A 19,829-nucleotide genomic window follows, 5' to 3' on the forward strand; every position below is an offset into this window, starting at 1 on the left:
ATAAATTATCTTCATAATGGTTTTTTTTGTGTTCAAATGAATAATGGAAAAGGTCGCATGCAAGGTAATAATACAAGTACATACTAGTGTATAAAACAACAGTCAACATACTCCGACTTCAACGTAGCGGAGTGATACAACATATAGTAGAGAGGGTAACTGATGGTTTCGGGATGCCGAGCAATATTCATGTTGTTGGAGCTTCAAAGAAAGAATGAGGGAACAATAGAAAGTGCAGGACGAGCAATCCCTAGCAACGGTTAAGGAGGCACTTTCCTGGTACAGCAAAAAAGAACGAGAGAGAGACAGAGAGCAGAGCAGACCAAAAAGGACAATGGCACCTAATGGTCCGTTAGTGGTGCTGGAGTTGCTGGTGTTGCGTTGGTTCCGGCCGGTTGGCCGGCCTGGCCTGATCTGGTTGGCTAAATTTATTTTTACCATATATCGTTATCGAAAGGGTCACACGGTGGCCAGAAAGTTTAAAAAGCTTACTGTGCCAAAAATTTAGTTCGTCACTGTACATATCTTCATAGATATGTACATATACATATGTATCAAATTAGCTGCTTTTTCGCAAAATGCTGACAACAACGTTTGTATGTATATGTACATACATTTTAGTGTTGGGTAAACATTGCTCATTTTGGTGAACATGTTCACTTGTTCCTTTTTAGTAAGTGAGTCAACTCACTCATATTGCTCACTTGCTCTCTTAGATTGCTCAGTTACTCACTTGCTCACTTGCTCAGTTGCTCAGTTGCTCACTTGCTCACTCAGTTGTTCACTATTCATGCACAGATGGTTCCAAATTTCAATATACTTTCGAATTAGCGACATACTGAATTTTTGAAAGAGTAAACAGCTTTGCCGGTAATACAAAAAGTGTGAAGTAAACGTAAATATGAGCAAAAGCTGCCAGATCGCAATATGCCCTTTGAGGAGCAAAATTGCGCCAAAAGTGAGTAGAGAACAAGTGAAAAGTCACTCATGAGCAACACAACACTAATACATTTGTATTGCACATGGGTATATTTCGATTGCACACACACACATCCAAAGCATTTACGTGTTTTATTCTGGAACTCATTCCCTAAAACAAGCCATTAAATTCCAGAACTATGTCGGCAGTTATTGGACCGAAATTCATCTTGGATTTTGAAAAGCTGAAGGAGGCATTCGCTGAGATTTGCCCGGACTTTCGTGAGGAGCCCAGCTATGAAGTGGCTAGTGCGGCTCGCCGCTTTGCCGAGCAAGTGATCTTTTCCTACAGCAAGCAGGCCAGTACAGCGAAGGCCGAGAAGAAGGACAAGACATGGATGATACTGTTGGACATGAAGAACGAAGAGGGAATTGAAATGAAAAATGAGGTGCACATACTGACGCACTTCCTTCGGGAGCCGCTGATGACCCAGCCAGTTCTGATGCGCAACCAGCTGCGGATCACATTCAAGCAAGCTAGTCTGCTGGCGGTGCACAAATACTGTCAGCTAGTGCCGCATCTGGTCAAGCGCGGGGAGACAGTGCTCACTCCACTGGCTGGAGCAGTGTTTGCCCAGGACGACATGCCGAAGCTGGCAGAGGCGCTCGGGGAGCCTCTCGCCGAAGTGGTCATGGCTGTCATCAGCAGCTGCCAGACGGACGGCTACTACTTGGAGCACAGTCGCTGTCATATCGCTATGGTGGCACTGGTAAAGACTGTCGCCGATTTCAAAATGCGTGCCTCGATTGTCAAGAAGACCATCAAAATGTACAAGCGTCACGGCAAGGAGTTCGACATGGAAAAATTCAAGGTCTGGAGTACATTTCAGCGCCGCTCTACTCCGGCCTCCAGTAGCAGCTCCACTGTCACAGACGGAGACGAGTACGATAAGTTGGCCGAGCAGGTTCTGACCTTCCAACTGAGCAGCAAGAACGAGGGGGAGCCAAACCAGACGAAAGTAAGACCCAAGCCTCCTATGAAATGTGCAGCCAACTTTAAGTTCCCCAAAACAAACTAAATGTGAAATTGCCATCATCTCTTAACTGGATTCAAGCAAATAAAGGAAATGGTTTCTTAACAAACCCAAAATTCTAAATTTACTTCCTAACCAGACAACAATCTGGAAACCTATTCTATTACGCGAGTGCATGCCTTTTGATTTGTGTTAAAACATTATTTAACTTTTTATTTTTCGGCGTCGGCTTGTGCTTGTGCTTGTGTTTGTGTTGTTGCAGTGAGTGAGTACGCATTACATTGCATTGCAGTCCGCTCTCGTCTGGTAGCTTTTGTTGTTTTATCACTCTCTCGCTATCACCTCAACTTCAATAACTGTTCTTTCTCTCTCGCTCTTTAAACTTTCTGAGCAATAGCGCTCTCTGCTTAGTAGCTCTCGCTATAACCGCTCTCCACTCTGCTCTCTTTTTTTTTACCAATTCCGCTTTGAGCGTTGTCTGGCACATTGGTCTGATACCAATTTGTTTTGCAAATAGTAGTATATATATAAATAAATAATAAAATAAAATGGAATACGCTGTGGTCTGTGCCAAAAAAAGCTGTAAGAAGCAGATCACCCACGATCAGCCGAATGTCCCCTGCTGGCTCTGCGACAGCGTAGTGCACGCAAAATGCGCTGGATTTTCTGGCCTCGTGAGTGATGCTATAGCCAAACGTAATGGCTTGCATTACAGTTGCGAGGCATGCCGTGCGGTGGAGAAAGACATGGTGGCTTTCATGAGGCAGACGCGGAGTGGCTTTAAGGAGCTGACCGTTGGTTTTAAAAACCAATACGATCGGCTCCTAGCCATGGAGGCTCAGTTTAGCGGTTTAAAACTGCTGAATGAGTCTCCGAGGCGCAAAAAGGTCACTCCGCGGGATCTGCAATTGCCAACCGTCACTCAGCCGTGCGCCGCCGAAAAACTGACTCCGACCACTCCAAGTGTGCAGCAGTTGATCTCGTTTGCCACTCCAAGGGCAACGACAGCTGCTGGCGACGCAGATTCGGTAGCCGAATTCATCGCCTCGGAGAATGTGCAGCCAAGTACGTCTGCAGCGTCCGTGTCCGTGGTGTCCGCAAGTTCGCTAGTTGTCCCGTCTATACCGATCCCACCAGTAAATAGACGTTCCGGACCTCCGGATATTGCCACCACAGGTACTAGGCCTGTGGTGACTAAACCACTGGTGGGAGTCCCACCAAAACGACAAGTTTTTGTTTCACGGCTGGCCCCTGACCTCACATCTAATGATGTAATTGCTTTTATTCAAAGCAAAATAAAAGCCGTGGGTTTAAAGGTGGAGAAATTTAACTTCTCTTATGCCAGGGAGATAGCCTCGTTTAAGATAAGCATCTCCCCAACTCAATTTGACACCATTTGCTCCGCCAAATTTTGGCCGGAGCATTTGGTGATGAAGGAGTTTAAGGCTAAGAAGAAGAATAGGCCCCCCATATCCCTTCCAAACCTTTCCAGTGTGCCACCCTCAACCTCAACCTCAACTTCCTCTTCCTCAACTTCCCGTCTTGCTTCCACCTTTCCAAAAAACTAACTTCTCTTTTAGTAACCTATCAGAATGTAAGAGGCTTGCGTAGTAAGCTCAGCATTCTTTTCCGGGATAGTGTTGCATTTGCTTCCCACGTTATTGTGTTTACTGAAACCTGGTTAAAGCCGGACATTCTTAGTTCCGAGGTTTTGGCAGGTCGGTACACAACTTTTAGAAAGGACCGTTCGTCTCGACGGGCAGGGGGGGTTCTAATTGCAGTGGACTCTTACTTCACGTCGGAACACTTCACAGTCCAAGTTCAACAGGAACTGGAATTCCTGTGTGTAAAACTGATTCTTCCCGCTTTCGCTATATTCATTACTTGCTCGTATATCCCACCTTCTTCGGATATTTCAATTTATGAGCAGCACTTGTCCGCTTTAACCGCTGTTTCTTCCTCGCTATCTGATAAAGATCGTATGATAGTTCTTGGTGACTTCAACTTGCCAGGAACTGTTTGGTCTTCGGTAAACGAGTCTAGTATCCTAGTGCCCATGTCACGACATGACTTTGTTGACGGCTTGCTTGACCTATCCCTGTCTCAAGTCAACCATGTGAATAATTCCTTGGGTCGATTGCTTGATCTGTGCTTTGTATCGGATCCGACCATAGTGTTGTTAACCCGAGCCCTTCCGCTCACTATACCTGAAGACGCCTACCACCCTACTTTCGAGGTGTCGCTAGATATAGGACCAACTGTATTGGATCGGTCGAGTAGGCTGCCCGAACGTGTCCGCTGCTTTCGTAAAGCCGAGTTTGCGAAGCTTAATAACCTCATTAGGGATTTTGATTGGTCCGCATTGTACTTGTGCACTGATATCATAAAAGGCACAAACATTTTTTACAATGCTCTTGGCACATTTTTCGATTCTTGTGTCCCGCTTTCTTGTCCGATTAGATCTGGAAAACCCCCTTGGTTTACCAAAGAGTTATCCAGTCTAAAAAACTTAAAATCAAGACTTTATAAAAAATTTCAAGAAGTGGGTTCTCCTACTTCTCACTCTCGCTATGTATTAGCTCGGTCAAACTTTTCAGTTCTTAATGCTCAATGCTATAAGAACTACCTATCTCGATGCAGGATACGTTTTTCTCAGGACCCTAAACAGTTTTACAGCTTCGTAAACAGTAAGCGTAGAACGTCCGCACACCCATCCTCGCTATCATTTTGTAATACGTCGGCAAATAATGATCAGGCAATTGCCGATCTTTTTGCCCAATTCTTCCAAACCACCTATTCTGAGGAAAGCTACTCTGGTCATCCGTACCCATACGGTTTACCGAGGTCGAACGGCATTTTCAGTCCCTTGTTAAATGAATGTTCCCTACTTCATGATCTTCGACTAGTTAAGCCGGTGTTTTCACCGGGTCCAGACGGGGTTCCAGGTTGTGTACTCAGGTACTGCGCCGAGGCTCTGTGTGGACCTTTGCTTAAACTATTCACCCTATCCATTGATTCTTCTTGCTTCCCCCCGATCTGGAAGGAATCGTTTATAATTCCTCTCCATAAAAAAGGTAGCAAGTCTGATGCAAAAAATTATAGAGGTATAGCAAAGTTATCCGCTATTCCTAAAATGTTTGAGAGGGTTTTAACTCCGCACTTGCAACATCTCTGCAAGTCACTTATATCTCCAACTCAGCATGGATTTATAAGGCGGCGATCAACCACCACGAACTTGTTAGAGTTTACCTCTTTCATTATTAAAGGCTTTCAAGGTAACTTACAGACGGATGTTATTTACACCGACTTTAGTAAAGCATTCGACTCTGTAAACCATTCCCTTTTAGCGCATAAACTTGACCTTTTAGGGTTTCCGCCCAACCTCCTGAGATGGATTTCTAGCTATCTTTGTTCTAGGTCTCAAAGAGTCCTCTTCAAAAACTCCCTCTCTTTCCCAGTAAAGGTTTCTTCGGGAGTACCACAAGGCAGCCATCTAGGCCCCTTACTCTTCACACTCTTTATTAATGACTTACCTTCAGTATTAACATACTCTCGAGTACTTATGTATGCGGATGATGTTAAACTCTGTGTCCAGTACAAGGACATTTCATTTCATTCTCGCTTGCAATCCGATCTCAATAACTTTCAGTCATGGTGTTGTGCAAACTTGTTACACCTTAATGCCTCGAAATGCAAAGTTATGACATTTCATCGTTCTAGCCCTTTGTTGGCTCCTTACACCCTATTTGGTGGTTCTCTTGAGAGAATTACCCTGGTGGATGATCTGGGTGTTATGTTAGACCCCAAGTTAAAGTTTTCCGAACACATTTCTACCATGGTAAATAAGGCCATGAGCGTGCTTGGGTTTATAAAGAGGTGGTCAAAGGAATTTGACGACCCCTATGTAACAAAGACTCTCTATACCTCGCTTGTTCGTCCGATCTTAGAATACGGCTCCTGTGTATGGTGCCCTCAGTACAAAGTACACCAGGACCGTATAGAATCAGTACAGAAAAACTTTTTACTCTTTGCTCTGCGGGGCCTTAACTGGGATGCGGGTGTAAGACTCCCATCTTACTCTAGTAGACTACTATTAGTAAACCTCCCATCCTTAGTTAACCGTAGAAAAATGCTTGGTGTGATATTTATGCACAACTTGATCAGGGGTGACATAGACAGCCCTGATCTGTTGAGCCGCATAAACTTCACGATTCCTATTAGACTGACTAGAAATTTTATACCGTTGTTCCTTCCACTTTGTAGATCGAATTATTCCTTGCATGAACCGTTTAGGGTCTTATGCTCGGATTATAATTCCCTCTACCATATTATATCCACCACTAATTCTCTTCCTCTTATTAAATTATTAATCCTTACACACCTTTCTATTAATTAGTAACTGTAGTGGTATTTGTACTTTGATTGCATGCTTAGTTTCTTAGTAAATTTAGTACTAATTTTCCTCGAATGTTAGTCTAATAGCTATCTTTCTTGCATGTTCGCGTTTGGTTCGGCTACGCACCGCGCGTCATGCGGCAGCGCCCCTCGGTCGGTTGGGCGGGAGGAGGGCTGCGTTTTGCCTGGGATCCGCGCGTAACAGCCTTCTGCTGGTGTCACACGGGCCACTTGACGGTGCTGTAACTGCATCGCCTCTTGAAAGATGCAGTCATTGCATGTCAACGTCCACAAAAACCAATAAAAATAATAAAAAAAAAAAAATACCTTCCAGAGTATTTTCGTCATTTAAAATTAAAACGTAATTCTATACAGCGATTTGTTTTGGAAACAAGCATTCGAATAGAGAACATAATTGGTGTTTCTCATTGCTGTTTTGGCGGCAATAAGGGGCGTTTCGATTTCTTAACTACTTGCAACAGTCTGATGCGTTGACTCTCCACGTGGGTGATGAGTCCGACGGACAGCATAAACTCTTCCTTTGGACCCTCTTGTTTGACGGCGCTCTTCTCTATCTGGGGAATGCGCGTGCGGGCCAACGCTGCCTGTAGGTTGAGGCGGCTCTCCTTAACCACTGCGGTCGTGTAGGCATGCAGCGGCAATTTTGGGGTAGACATTGTAGTGTCGATGAAGTACTTCTGCATCAGGGCCTCCTCTGTCGGTCGCTTCCCGACATATTGCGGCGTGATCGCCACCTTTTCAGCCACCACGAGCGGCACGATAGCCCCACTGATAATATCGTTTACCACTTGATCGTTGGGTTTCAGATCATGCTCGGCAAATGCCAAACAGAAGCGATTTATGTCGTCCTGAAGGCGCATCAGCATATACTGGCACTCGGCATTAATCTCGCACAGTATGTCCTCAATTTCGTGCAAGTAGGTGTTCTTGATGACGGGATCCTGAAAGAACAAAAGCATAAGTTTGGTGTCCTTTGGTTTTGTAGAGCGGCAACAGGGGGCAGCTGTGTATGTACTTACGGCATCCATTTGCTCGTCGAAAACGCGTGAAATTGTCTGCAAAAGATCAGAAAATGGCGATTAGGAAACTGTGTACCTTCGTTTTGTCAAAATTCCCATACACACCTGGTGCATCACCAGATGCGTCTTCATGGCCCGCTGGCAGTAGGCAATATCGCTGACCACTATATCGGGAAGCTTGTAGAATTTCCGAAGGTAATGTTCGAAGAAGCGCTGCGCGCTTGGTATCGAGTTGGCTTTGCGCATTTTGATTAGGAATGCTCTTATTATCTCATAGCGCTCTTTCGGCGAGAAGTCGTTGAAGTTAATTGACTCCATTTTTATTGTATAATTTCGTTTTCTTGATTAAATGCTACTTGTTTGTTTTCAGTGGGATGTGGATCACTTTGCCAGCTATAATTTTAGCGAACTTCAGCCGAACTGTCAATTATAGCTCTTATAACAATTAACTAACAATATAGCGGTGAAAACGTAAACAAAAAATAGTTCACAAAGGAAGGAAAAAGAGGGTATGGACAATGGGCAAAACAGCCCAGAACACGCAAGGCATGCAAGGTAAAATCCACCCCATTTGCCTAATATGCCTTTCGGCTTTTTGTCTTCAAGGTATATTGAGAGGGTTCGCCGAGGTGCGGTTCCTGTGAACCTTAAAATATGCCTTGGATGTTTTTGCCTCTCTTCCATACCCCTGTGAACAGACCATTCGATATTACGCTCTCCCGAGCTCTCCCCCGCTCTCATTTTTTCGTCGCAAGAGAGGAGCAGCGGTACTATCGATATTTTTCACAGCGATCGATATTACTTAATTCAAAACTGATCGTTAGGTTTAAATTCAAATATTTAAATAAAATGCGTTAATTTTGTTGTTGCTATCAATGACACGAGCGCACCGGACCATACCGCCCCGTAATTAATGCAAGCCATTTACTACCAGAAGCACGCACAGCTGTCGACCCAGGTCCCAGTGTCATGATTGATAATATTGGTTGTGGCGCTGAGCTCTGCTTCACAGCAGCAGCGGTTTGGACCTGCCCAGCCATGTGTATAAATAAATTAATTACTATTTAATTATTCACATTTCGATCAATTACTGAATGGACATTCTGTGTCGATTTCAATTATGTTCTCCCACAAACACAGTTGCAAAAATAGAACGACAGTTAATTATTATGACTGATTTACCATTGAAACTGTTCCAAGAACATGTACATATACGCAAAATACTGCAGAAATAACAAACATTTCGAAAATTGTACATTTAGGTATGCACATCTGTACATATGTACAGACATTGATTCGTAGCATCACAATCCTGTCTTCACAACGCTTTGGTAAGAATCTGTCCGTCTCTCCCGTATTAGTTAACATGAATCGGTGCTCAGATTCTGAGGTAACTGCCAGACGTATCTGTGACGACTCTCAACTCTTGTGTTATCCTCCGGTTTTTCTTTTTCTTTTTCTTTGAATATCCTCGGGCAACTTTAAGTCTTTGTGGTCCCAGCCAGAAAACTTTTGACCGCAAATGGATCTGGGCCTGGCGCTGGAGCAGCATAATCCACAAACGCCTTTTGCGTTGAAAAGGCAACAGAATACGCACGAATCCAGACTTCGTTTTCGTTTCGGTCAGTTGGAGACTAAAGAACAAACAACCACTAGGACCTGGATTACAGTGAGCGTTCTTTATATCGTACGGCCAGTGGGTGCCTGCCTCCAACGAGTATTTAGTTGATTTCTGGCATGAAAATTAGTTCAGTACAGGAGCCAGGCGCACATTCAGAACAGAACATTCTTTCGGTTCAACTTTGGTGTTGAACTTGCCGCACCTGTAAGGCTCTTCCGGATTCCGGATAAAATGTCTTGTTCTAAAGAAAATAAATTCACCCTCAATACCTTAATAAGTGTAAGATCTAATACTTGTTACTAGTACATTCATAAATTATCTTCATAATGGTTTTTTTTGTGTTCAAATGAATAATGGAAAAGGTCGCATGCAAGGTAATAATACAAGTACATACTAGTGTATAAAACAACAGTCAACATACTCCGACTTCAACGTAGCGGAGTGATACAACATATAGTAGAGAGGGTAACTGATGGTTTCGGGATGCCGAGCAATATTCATGTTGTTGGAGCTTCAAAGAAAGAATGAGGGAACAATAGAAAGTGCAGGACGAGCAATCCCTAGCAACGGTTAAGGAGGCACTTTCCTGGTACAGCAAAAAAGAACGAGAGAGAGACAGAGAGCAGAGCAGACCAAAAAGGACAATGGCACCTAATGGTCCGTTAGTGGTGCTGGAGTTGCTGGTGTTGCGTTGGTTCCGGCCGGAACGGAACGGAACAGAACGGAACAGTCGCACGTGGGGCGACGAGAGTGTCCCTCATTTATCATTTACACACCAACGCACGTGAAAACAGTCCCAACACGGCAAGATGACGGCTCGGTCGTCGCTAAGGCTTCCATTTCATACCCCCCCCCCCCCGGCAGAAATTCCATTAGCGCCTCCTGCTGTAGGCCCTAGCCAGGCTTTCGGTCTCGGTTTCGGTTTCGGCTTCGGTTTTGGGTCCGTCCCCATCATTTGCATTGATTAAATCACTCTGCGGTCGGGCCGGCAAATGGCTTAAAAATGCGAACCAACTTTCCGCTCAATTGTTCGTGCGTCCGTTTTTATGCACTCCGACGATCCCGTCCTTTTTTTTCGCCCTGGGTATACAGAGTATTCATGTTGCCGTACAAATTGCCATTGTTTTTTTATTTCACATTTCCCCATTTCCAAAAACCCTAGGTAACCTTTGGCTGTTTCTGTGCGGCAGCCTGTGCTCCGCTCCAATATTTCCAATAAATTTCACTCTACAGCCTCGGGCTGTCAGCGTTGGGTTTCGGTTTTTGAATTGCCACTGATGAGGCGCTGAGGGGAGCGGAGGGGAGCGGAGCGAGAGCTGTGCGAGTACACGATTCCCACGAGAGCAGAGAAAATTTGTAATGTTTGTGCAATCAATGTTGTTGCCGCAACAGCCACGCTGCACACGCCCCCTTACTTGCCCCCATATCGATTTTCGGTGAAATTTGCTTTTCTTGTTTGAAATCGTTTCTATTCCAAAGTATAGCATTTTCATAGACGACACTTAAAGGGTACCACCAAAAGCAGGCCTTGTTTCCTGCGAAGGTTCCAACTTCGATACGATAGATCCTCTTTTGGCCAGAAAATTCGGAAATACTACTTCTTGTTTTACTTTAATCCAAGCTTAACGAACATTCTTTATTATGTGTGTGTGTGTGCTCTGAATATCATTAAATTCATCAATCAGTTCAGATACGCAATCGAATGCGAAAAACGTCTGGAAATTGAATACGATACGGACAGACCTAGAATGCATTCATTCCACTCCATTACCATATTGACTGCACAAGATTTCTTTTTTTTTTTTGAGAGAGGACAACACAGTAAAAAATGGTAAAACACAGCCAAATGAATCGTTTATGGTTTCATCACGCAATAAAAGTGGTGGCAGCAGGCAAAGGTGTGCATCCATAGCAGCTGTTAAATGGAAACAAGCAGATGAGATTAAAATATTCGGAATTTATAGAATTTTATGAGGTATACGATATTTAATAATTCTAAGTATGGTTTAAATATAAGAATATAGGGCTGTAGATCGAAGGCGGATACGAATTTCAAACACAACTGCCATCTTAGGATAACTGATAAAAACGTACCACATATCTAGCCGAAAGGTGGCAACGCCACGCCTGAAAATCAGAAATTAAATTTGTTATTAATGATAATTCTGGCAATCGCCAGCAGCGCAGATCTTCTACTATCTATCCAAAAGATCTCTACCTACTATACGGTATTTTATTAATTTTTAAATTTCTTGTTTCTAGAACTTATATGTATGTATATTCAGTATATTGGGTACAAATATCATATTTTACATATCATCATTTATCATCCCCAGCTTAAATTTTATTTGAAATTCGATTGGTTCGTGTTGTGGAAACCGTAAACCGTATCAGTATGTTTCGGATGTATTTCGAAAGAACTAGGTTCATAGCACAAAAACTTTAATTAAACAAGATTAAAGATCAAATTCCACTAATCAGGAGAGTAACGATTGTAAATGCAATAAAGTTTGATTTCAAAAGTTAAAGGCGTCTCTCACAGGTAAACAAAAGCACAAAGGGGCTGGCTGGCGAAACTTTCAATTTGTTTTCCTTGAGTTTTCCCCCAATAGTCCCAGGGACTATCCTTAAGCTAGGCATTGCCGTACGCCGTACGTGCACACAGGATGCTTACTTTTCTGCCTGATTTTTAAATGGCTAGAGAGAGAGAGAGCGCGGGGGGAAAGAGTTAGCCTGGAAAATGCCAGCATCTTTGATTAAAAGTTAAGAGCTTTAACAGCAACAGAACACCGTTTGCTCATCGCCTGACGCCTTTTCCTGATTTGTTTGCTTATTAGGGGTTTTCTTCCGGCTTGTTTGCACTGGCGATTGAGAGCCTCCTTGCCGGCCAAGTCGCTGCGTAAATATAAATTGGCTGGCGGTATTTTTAGCGCCACGGAATCACCGATAACAAAACATGACGATTTGCAAATGATGTCATAAATTTACAAACAACACGGCCAAGTGGTTGGTGGGTCCAGGATGCTGGATGCTGGGTTGTGGGGTGTGGTGGGGTGGGGTGAGTGTGAGGGGTGCCTTGTTTATGATAAATGTCGCCGTACGACGGATATCACATTCCCATCAACTGTCCTGCATTGTTGCCGTGCTACCCATAAGACCCACGAGGCTGGGCCTTGGCTGGCTGCCTTGGCTGGCTGCCTTGTCTGGCTGTGTGTGGCAAAAGCTCGCTGTAGATTTCTCTTTTGCTGTTAGAACGACATCCACACTACTGTTAGCCGAAGAATGTCTGGGGGGCCTCTGTTACGAGCAGGAGTTCGCCAAGGCAATCGTTTTGCTCCATCAACATCAACATCAACATCGTTAGCATTTTACCTGATTTCGGAGATTTGGGGTGACAGTACAAGTCAATTTTGATTTGAATTAATTAACAATCGTGACAATTAACGGACTAGCACATCATTATACCAAACGGTAGTTGTGGGGAATATCTGTATTTAGAACAGCGGTCGGGAAGGCCCCATCTGATGTGCATCGGATAGTGCGGTGTTGCTCTCACCTACACGTGGTTAACGGTGGTTGGCACCAATGCAATGTTCCGTTCTGCCTGCTGTTTACGCACACAGATGCAATGCAAGGCGTGCGAATGTGTGCCTGCCGATCACTGATTTAGAAGGTAGGAGACAGCGTTTCAGAGCTCAGAAATTCTCTCGATAGTTCTCTTTTGTGGCACATCTTTTCAGAATAGCATTCTTTGCACCCAATCCATTTATCAGCGGGTATGGAATTCATCCGCACATCCGTATTTATCTTTAAAAAGTGGTTCCAACTGAGGGTACCATCGTCTTCCTCTTCAGGTCTCCAGTCCATCATCATCGGTTTTAGTTTAACTTTTAAGCATTGTTCAGAATTCAAGTGGAGAAATGTCTAAGTCGTACGCAGCAGACGCAGCAGAACGCAGAAGGAGAGGGCTCGAGGAGCTCGAGGAGCTCGAAGGAAAGAAATACACCTGAGCAGTGCGGCAACTGCTGCAGGCGACTCGATAAAAAAGCCATCAACGTTCTGTTTGCCCCAGAAACAGCACCGAAATCTGCTCTGAAAACAGCAAAAGTAGCTGTAGTTCCATCCAATCCAATCCAATCCCCTCCACTCCACTCGCCCTCCCCCAACAATGGGCCCCAACACAGTGCAGAGTCCAACGAAATGGCAGCTCGAAACTTTGGACAAATTATCAACTGAATGTAGCAGAAACAACAATAATCTCGGCGACAATTTCAAGAGGCAGCCCGCAAAAAACGGGACTGGACGGGACGGGACGGGACGGGACGGGACGGCAAGCACTAACCAACTTTTATTCGGAGCTCCTTTATTCTGGTTATTGCTATTATTATTATTATTTGCATGGCATGGGGTAGGAGTCGGGATAGTACCCCCATTACAATTTCACCCTTTGCGGGGGAGAGAGAGAGAGTCCCTGAAAGTTGAGACCAACTTTGGGTTTTTCGTTTCGGTGAAACAGTCCTCGAACTCCACTCGGCCGGATTTCGACCCCGTTCAGAGTTGGACACTGGATAAATAGGGCTTTCCTTTGCTTCTGTTTTCCTTGCGGGAAACGCTTTGGCCTCGACTTTAAAAAATCCAAAAGCTTCAAATAATCCGTTCGTTTGGCTTTAAGAAATTTCCAGGACAACATCAAAGAAAGCGAAATGCCCCTTCTCCCCACTCCCTCCAAAACGGAGGACACACGGGACACGGATAACGCGCTCCAGGCGCACCGTCGGACCTCTTTCCGTCGAAGCCCTCGCTGCCACTTTGCCACCCAAGAAGAGACATTTTACGAATTTTCGCGGACTTTTCGTTGCCAAATATTTTCTTTGAGCAGGACAACGGATGCTCCAGATCCTTCTGATCTGTCCCTCCTTAGCAGGGTAGCAGGGTACACAAATTCCAATTAAATGGAACCCTTTTTCTGTTGTTCCTGTCACTTTCCGATTTACTTCTTTATGCTACCGACCAGCGCGACAAGAAAACCCATCGACTCCTGCCAATGCCTTAATCCAGAGACGGCGTTCGGTACAGTGGTAATGAGAGGTAAGACTGCTACGTATTGGATAGAATGGTTCTTAGAGGAGTTCTTAGGCAGTCCATAAAGACGGAAGTGGAAGCTTGTAAACTCCCATCAAATATGTAGATGATGTATATCTGTAATCGTACTAGCGAATGGCCAGAAAGGAGCAATATTGAAGCATCCTAGATCATAGCACATTGCGGGGAAATTTCGTAAACTAAGTAGTAATATTTAAGGAAAATCGATTCAAGTGTGCGGCTGTGATGATACTATTTTCGGAATGTGGCCCACTGGCTTAGTCGAGTGTAGTGCTTATTATCATTGGCGGACCACCCCCACGACAATATCGATTGGGTCGGTTCGTCCCTGCCCTGCTCTGCCTTGCCCGGCCCCAACACTCCGCTCCACTGAGATTAATTGAGCATAAATTTTCGATGCGCTTCGTTTCCGTGGCACTGCGTGAACTGCGAAAAAATCTCAGGGTGAACGGGTGGGCTGCGCAGGAAGCGTCCTTGAGCAATGTTTAATAGACTTTTAAGTCGATTTTTCGTGGCCCACAGAACGAAGGCCATGCTCGGACTGCGGCCGCAGCCACTGCCTCCATCAAGGACCCACGTCGCGAACGGCTGTCACCTGCCGGCAGTCGTAACCATTAATCATGATTACTTCGCACTGAAGTCGACAAACGGCCTACAGCCTGTTCACAATGGCCCGTAAATTCCGGTGCTATTACTCACATTAATAAGTAATTATTTGATTCGATGCCACACACACAACACACACACACACACACACACCACCTCATCGAAGGCGACTCTCGGGGTTGGTGGGGGGTGTGCGGAAGGCAGGTGGATGGATGGATGGACTGTGCTAAGTTCTGGCTCTGATGTGCGATGTGATTTGTGTCTTCTGATGGTTGCATTTCACACATCGACACGCATCGGGTCCGGCTCATTGATTCCTGGCTGGGTTACGTTACCATGACACGCCCGCAAATTAATTTACAATCCATTGAATGCAGGGAGGATGCTGCGATGATAGTGAACTGAATTCAATGATTGCACTTCTTTGTACTTCTTGAGTTTATGGAAAATCAGGGACTCCGAGGTCTTTGAGTTCCTGTTTCTTTAAGTATATAGAATACCAAGGGAAAGGCCATCCCCGGCTATAATATAGATATATAATAGAGAGATATTCTTTGTGTACACCACAAACTGTCCATTATGATGCGATCCCCATATTCCTATCCAAGGGAAATGGTCGGCCCATGTTTAAGGGAATTGATTTGCTTGATAAACAGAAACAACTTAATCCCCATTAGATGGTCCAAGAGGAACGAACCCCAGGAGGCAAAGGCAAAGGAACGAAAGCGCCAGCACAACGATTAAAACTTTTTGCGGTGGCTCTTCCATTCCTGCCCCGTGCCCCATGCCAAAGCCTTCTCCCACAGAGACCACGCACACCCACACACACACACATACACAGTTGGCCCAGGACGAGTCGAAACTTTCTGCTTTGCGGTTAATTCGTTTTTATTTTCAGTTGCGGCGATTGTTTAACCGAAAGCCTCAAAACCAACTGGCGCCAGACCCTGACCCCCGACTCACTCTCCTTTTCGGAGCTGCCACAACAAGTGACATGTCAATCAATGGTCCAGACAGAGGCCAGGACAACGCAGCGTGCTCTGTGTCGGATTGAGTGTGGTGTGCGTCCGCCGGCGCCGCCGCCGCCCGCCCGCAATCTGCCACCAGATGTGTCTACTTGCCGCCGAACAGACCCGGTTGAATTGGCCCCGTAGCCGGACAGCTGACAACCGCCCGAAGCTCTCGGTTGAAAGTTGTTGCTGGCCACCGGCTTTTCAGCTGGGATTCGATTGTATACCACACAAAGCGGGGTTGCTGGCTCCTTATTTAAGGTGCCACACAACAAAGCCACAGAAAAGAAAGTAAAAATGTAATAGAGTTGTACGCGTAGATAAAGTGGAGATATTTATTATCAACGGAAGCCATTGGGGAAATAGTTTTCACTCAAAAGTGCTCCTTGGCTCGCGGGAAGATGGTCAGCCATTGCTGCACCGGAAACCATCTCTGCCAGCCAGCTAAAAATATTCAGCTGCTGAAGGCTGCGGCGGAAGTGCGTAGACAAAGGCGTCTAGGGATAAACGTTTTGTGTGTGAGTGGAAAAATCCCTAAAGCGAGGCGAAACAACACACGTATCCGGCGAGGCCAGGCATTATCCTGGCCAGCATTCCGTGCGATTTGCTCAACCGTTTCTTGACGTGAGTCAACATAAGTGCGAAGCGACCTCTAGGGTCCAGGTAGGGGACAATGGACTCGCAGACTCATACATACAAATTGCACTTTGAGCGCACACAGGACGCATGCAACTGGGTCAACGTACGCAGGGCCGTGTCCCATGCCCCCGTGGGGCGAGATAGTGTCAGACACAGAAGTCCTGAGGCGCTTTGTTCTGAGCACTGGCGATAAGCATCTGCCGCGCTCCACTGTCCGAGCGTCCCTCTGAAGCGCTGCCATCCAGAAAAGGCGCTTAAAAGGCATGACTCCTCGGACACGGAACACCTAATGGCCCTCAGTACGAGTGGGTGTGAGAACGGGCTCTTAATTGCCAGGACTAGCACCAAAATACCACTTTCTTTAGTCATTAATGAAAGGTGCGAAAGTTTTGAGTGTCTCACCTTTTGATATTCCATAGGTATCCCATACCCTGTGAATACCCTCTCAGAGATGTCTTTTTGGAACTTTGAACAGACCTTAGACCCGCGACGGTTGCTCTGCCACACAGAACTCAATTGAAACGCGCTCAAAGCCTAGCTCAGCGGGAATGAGAATCGCTCAATTGGGGTCTAGATGATGGGGCATGGAGCGTGGGCGGGTGCTCCTCAATTGCCACGAAACGAGATACATTTTTGTACAGAATGCCGTATCGCTTTAATTCGGCGATGACTGCCGAGCAAACAGCACGGAAAATCTCTTCAAAGTCCAAACGTTTTCTAATTGAGTGTCAAGTTTAAAGATGATTAAAATAAGACTATTGCTGTTGCCGTTGCTGCCCTGCCTGCTCTTCATAGGTCCCCTCAGAGGTGAGTAGAAGCCACTCCACGACACATAAGAGCTGTACTACCCAAATATCATCCCACAGCCAGCTGTCCCATCTATCTGACCATCTCGCTGTCCGGCAAGGCCTTGCATGACTCTTGCCTGGAGGTCAACTGGGGTCCCGACTGTGCTGGGCCGCCCGAATGGATTGGCATCTATGGCCAGGATCCGACCATTTCCAACTTCCAGCCGGATCTGCGCATCAACGGCATTACCAATCGGACAGGCAAACTGTCGACACCCATAAAGTTGGGCAAGCTGCTGTTTCCTGGAGGATGGAATCGTCAGGATAGCAACGAGCTGCCGGCCACACGGTACCCCAGGGGCAAGTGCCTGCCGCATTATGTAGCCAGCTACAATGGCACGGAGCTGCTTACCGTCGAGTGTCTGAAGATACAGCCCAATTGGATGGCACAGATCAAGGATGGGGACCAGATGCCGCTCAAGAGCCTCTTCCTGCCGGGCAGCCATGCCTCGGGCGCCTTCATTGCCAGCTACAGCAAGACCAAGTCGCTGCTCGTCAAGGACTATCTGGTGGCGCAGCATTTCGATGTCTGGTCGCAGTTGGTCTTTGGCATACGTTATCTGGACTTTAGTGTGGGGTGAGTATTGGCTCGGAATTGAATTGAATTGAATTGATGAAAAGATCATTCTCTCCGTCTCCACAGCTACAAGTACATGGACAGCGACAACGATGCCGACAATTTCTGGATAGCCAACGAGAACATGTTCATCATTCCCTTGGCGGGTGTACTGCGCGACGTTCGTCACTTTGTGGAGCGTTCTGGAGAGCTGGTCATCCTGGACTTTAGCTCCTTCCCCATAGGATTCTACAAGCATCCGGAGATCTATAGCTCGCTCTTTCACCTGCTGCGGCAGGAGCTGGGCGAAGTGGCCTATCAGCGAAATATGACCCTGGATCAGCACTGCGCTAACCGTAACTTTAGGCAGCTCCTGTCGCTGGGCATACATGTGGTGATTTTGTTTCCCACCCAAGAACTACCCTATCCGGAGAATGGTAAGCTTTGGTAAAAATACCTTTGATGACTGACCTGTCGCTCTGCTCTCCACGCAGAATCGGGCCTCCTCTGCTCGCCATGGCAGCGCTTTAGCACCAGCTACATGAACATCTCCCAGACACTGGACTATATGCGACTGCTGTTCAGCAAGAAGCCTGATGGACCAGTCCAGGATGATGGCTGGATATTCACCGCCGTCAAGAGCATGGAGCAGACACTCAACACACACAAGCTGCAGACGGCCAAGGAGAGGGCGGCAGTCATCAATCCCAAGGTGAATCAGTGGCTGAAGGGCCCATGGGGCATGAATGCCAACGTCGTGGCCATGGATTACTTCAGCAACACGAATATCGTCGATTTGGCCATAGAAGTGAATGCCCACAAGGCCTTCCTGCTGGCCACCAAGAACAAGTTTATTAACTTGGAAATATTGCGTTAAAAACGCCGAAAGAACTAAAAACGAATTACAAATATCGTTAATATATCCTATATCGTATATTAAATTAACAGAAGTTGGCAGCCCCAAAAGTTCTGACCTATCGCCTAGCTAAGACACAATCCTCTTAGTGTGCATAAACTAATCGAAAAGCTTCTCTAATGCAAGAACCTTATTAGCAGAGCTTTAGCGAATACACGAACCGTCGTCTTTACCCGTTTCTTATTTGAATTCGAGTTTGAAATTGTACGGTCAACTGCCAATAGCCATTTGGCTATTAGTTTTCTCACGATATTCGTCTCTAGTCCCGACCTTCATGCGCTGCCTTTACTCCGTAATTAAAAACTGCACGCAATCTAAGGTCAGCGCTTGACTTTTGAGTCATTGAAAATTGAATGTAGATCACCAATTTACATAAACAACATATCGGCTGACAATAGCCATTTACGTCAGGATTTCAGTATGATGACTAGTGCAATGTCGATTCCAGCCAATTGACAAATGCCAAGTGTCGAAACATTTAACATTCTTAGCAGTTCCAGGAACGATGACTCAGACAAATGTCATGCAATTCATTCATTAACTTACTTAACAGCAATGCTATCGCTATCTGGCACGTGTGCAATCGGAATGATTGCATTTCCAATATCCACTATCCATTATGCATATGCATACGCTCGTACTCGTATCGAGGTGATGTAAACGTCAAGATGCAAGAAGCCATGTGACAACCGGACCCTCTCATTCGCACTTAACCTCCCCCCACCTGCTAGGCTAGTGCAAATGTCTCACCTTGGCTCATACGAAACCGGATCTGTCAGATCAGAACGTTCCATGCCGCAAGCAAACTAATTGAAGTTAACTGCAAATTTAACCAATGATGTGGAGATTGTGTGTGTGTGCTTTGCTCTCAACTCTCTCACTACGCGCCTCTTGGTTTGCACTTCTCACTCACTCTTTTGCAATTGCAGTTGAATGCACTTTGTGTGGGCGCGTGAGCGTTGATTAATGCCAGACGATATAATCCAATGACTGATAAGACAAGCTTTATTTTTCCACTGATCCAACAAAGCGTCCCTTATGCCCTTTGTTGTGGTCCGTAATTATTGCAACACCGAAATATTATTGTCGGACCGTACGCATTATATAAAATAAAAATTACTTGCTAACATGATTATAATCATG

The 19,829-nt window shown here is 45.6% G+C and overlaps 2 protein-coding genes across 2 annotated transcripts; one reads left to right on the top strand and one right to left on the bottom strand.

Moving 5' to 3' along the window:
* Nucleotides 1-6,671: 6,671 nt before the first annotated feature.
* Nucleotides 6,672-7,890, bottom strand: LOC117185886. The gene is made up of 3 exons (XM_033387536.1): nucleotides 7,493-7,890; nucleotides 7,388-7,423; nucleotides 6,672-7,309 (listed from the first exon to the last, which is right to left on the bottom strand). The coding sequence occupies exons 1-3, from the start codon at nucleotides 7,703-7,705 to the stop codon at nucleotides 6,773-6,775; spliced, it is 786 nt and encodes a 261-aa protein (XP_033243427.1). The 5' UTR covers nucleotides 7,706-7,890; the 3' UTR covers nucleotides 6,672-6,772.
* A 9,110-nt stretch (nucleotides 7,891-17,000) lies between these two features.
* On the top strand, nucleotides 17,001-18,869 carry LOC108152963. Its single transcript, XM_017282666.2, has 4 exons — nucleotides 17,001-17,173; nucleotides 17,233-17,791; nucleotides 17,858-18,207; nucleotides 18,265-18,869. The coding sequence occupies exons 1-4, from the start codon at nucleotides 17,107-17,109 to the stop codon at nucleotides 18,645-18,647; spliced, it is 1,359 nt and encodes a 452-aa protein (XP_017138155.1). The 5' UTR covers nucleotides 17,001-17,106; the 3' UTR covers nucleotides 18,648-18,869.
* Nucleotides 18,870-19,829: the final 960 nt, after the last annotated feature.

Source organism: Drosophila miranda, chromosome XR (genome assembly GCF_003369915.1).
Source record: "Drosophila miranda strain MSH22 chromosome XR, D.miranda_PacBio2.1, whole genome shotgun sequence".
NCBI classification, from domain to species: domain Eukaryota; kingdom Metazoa; phylum Arthropoda; class Insecta; order Diptera; family Drosophilidae; genus Drosophila; species Drosophila miranda.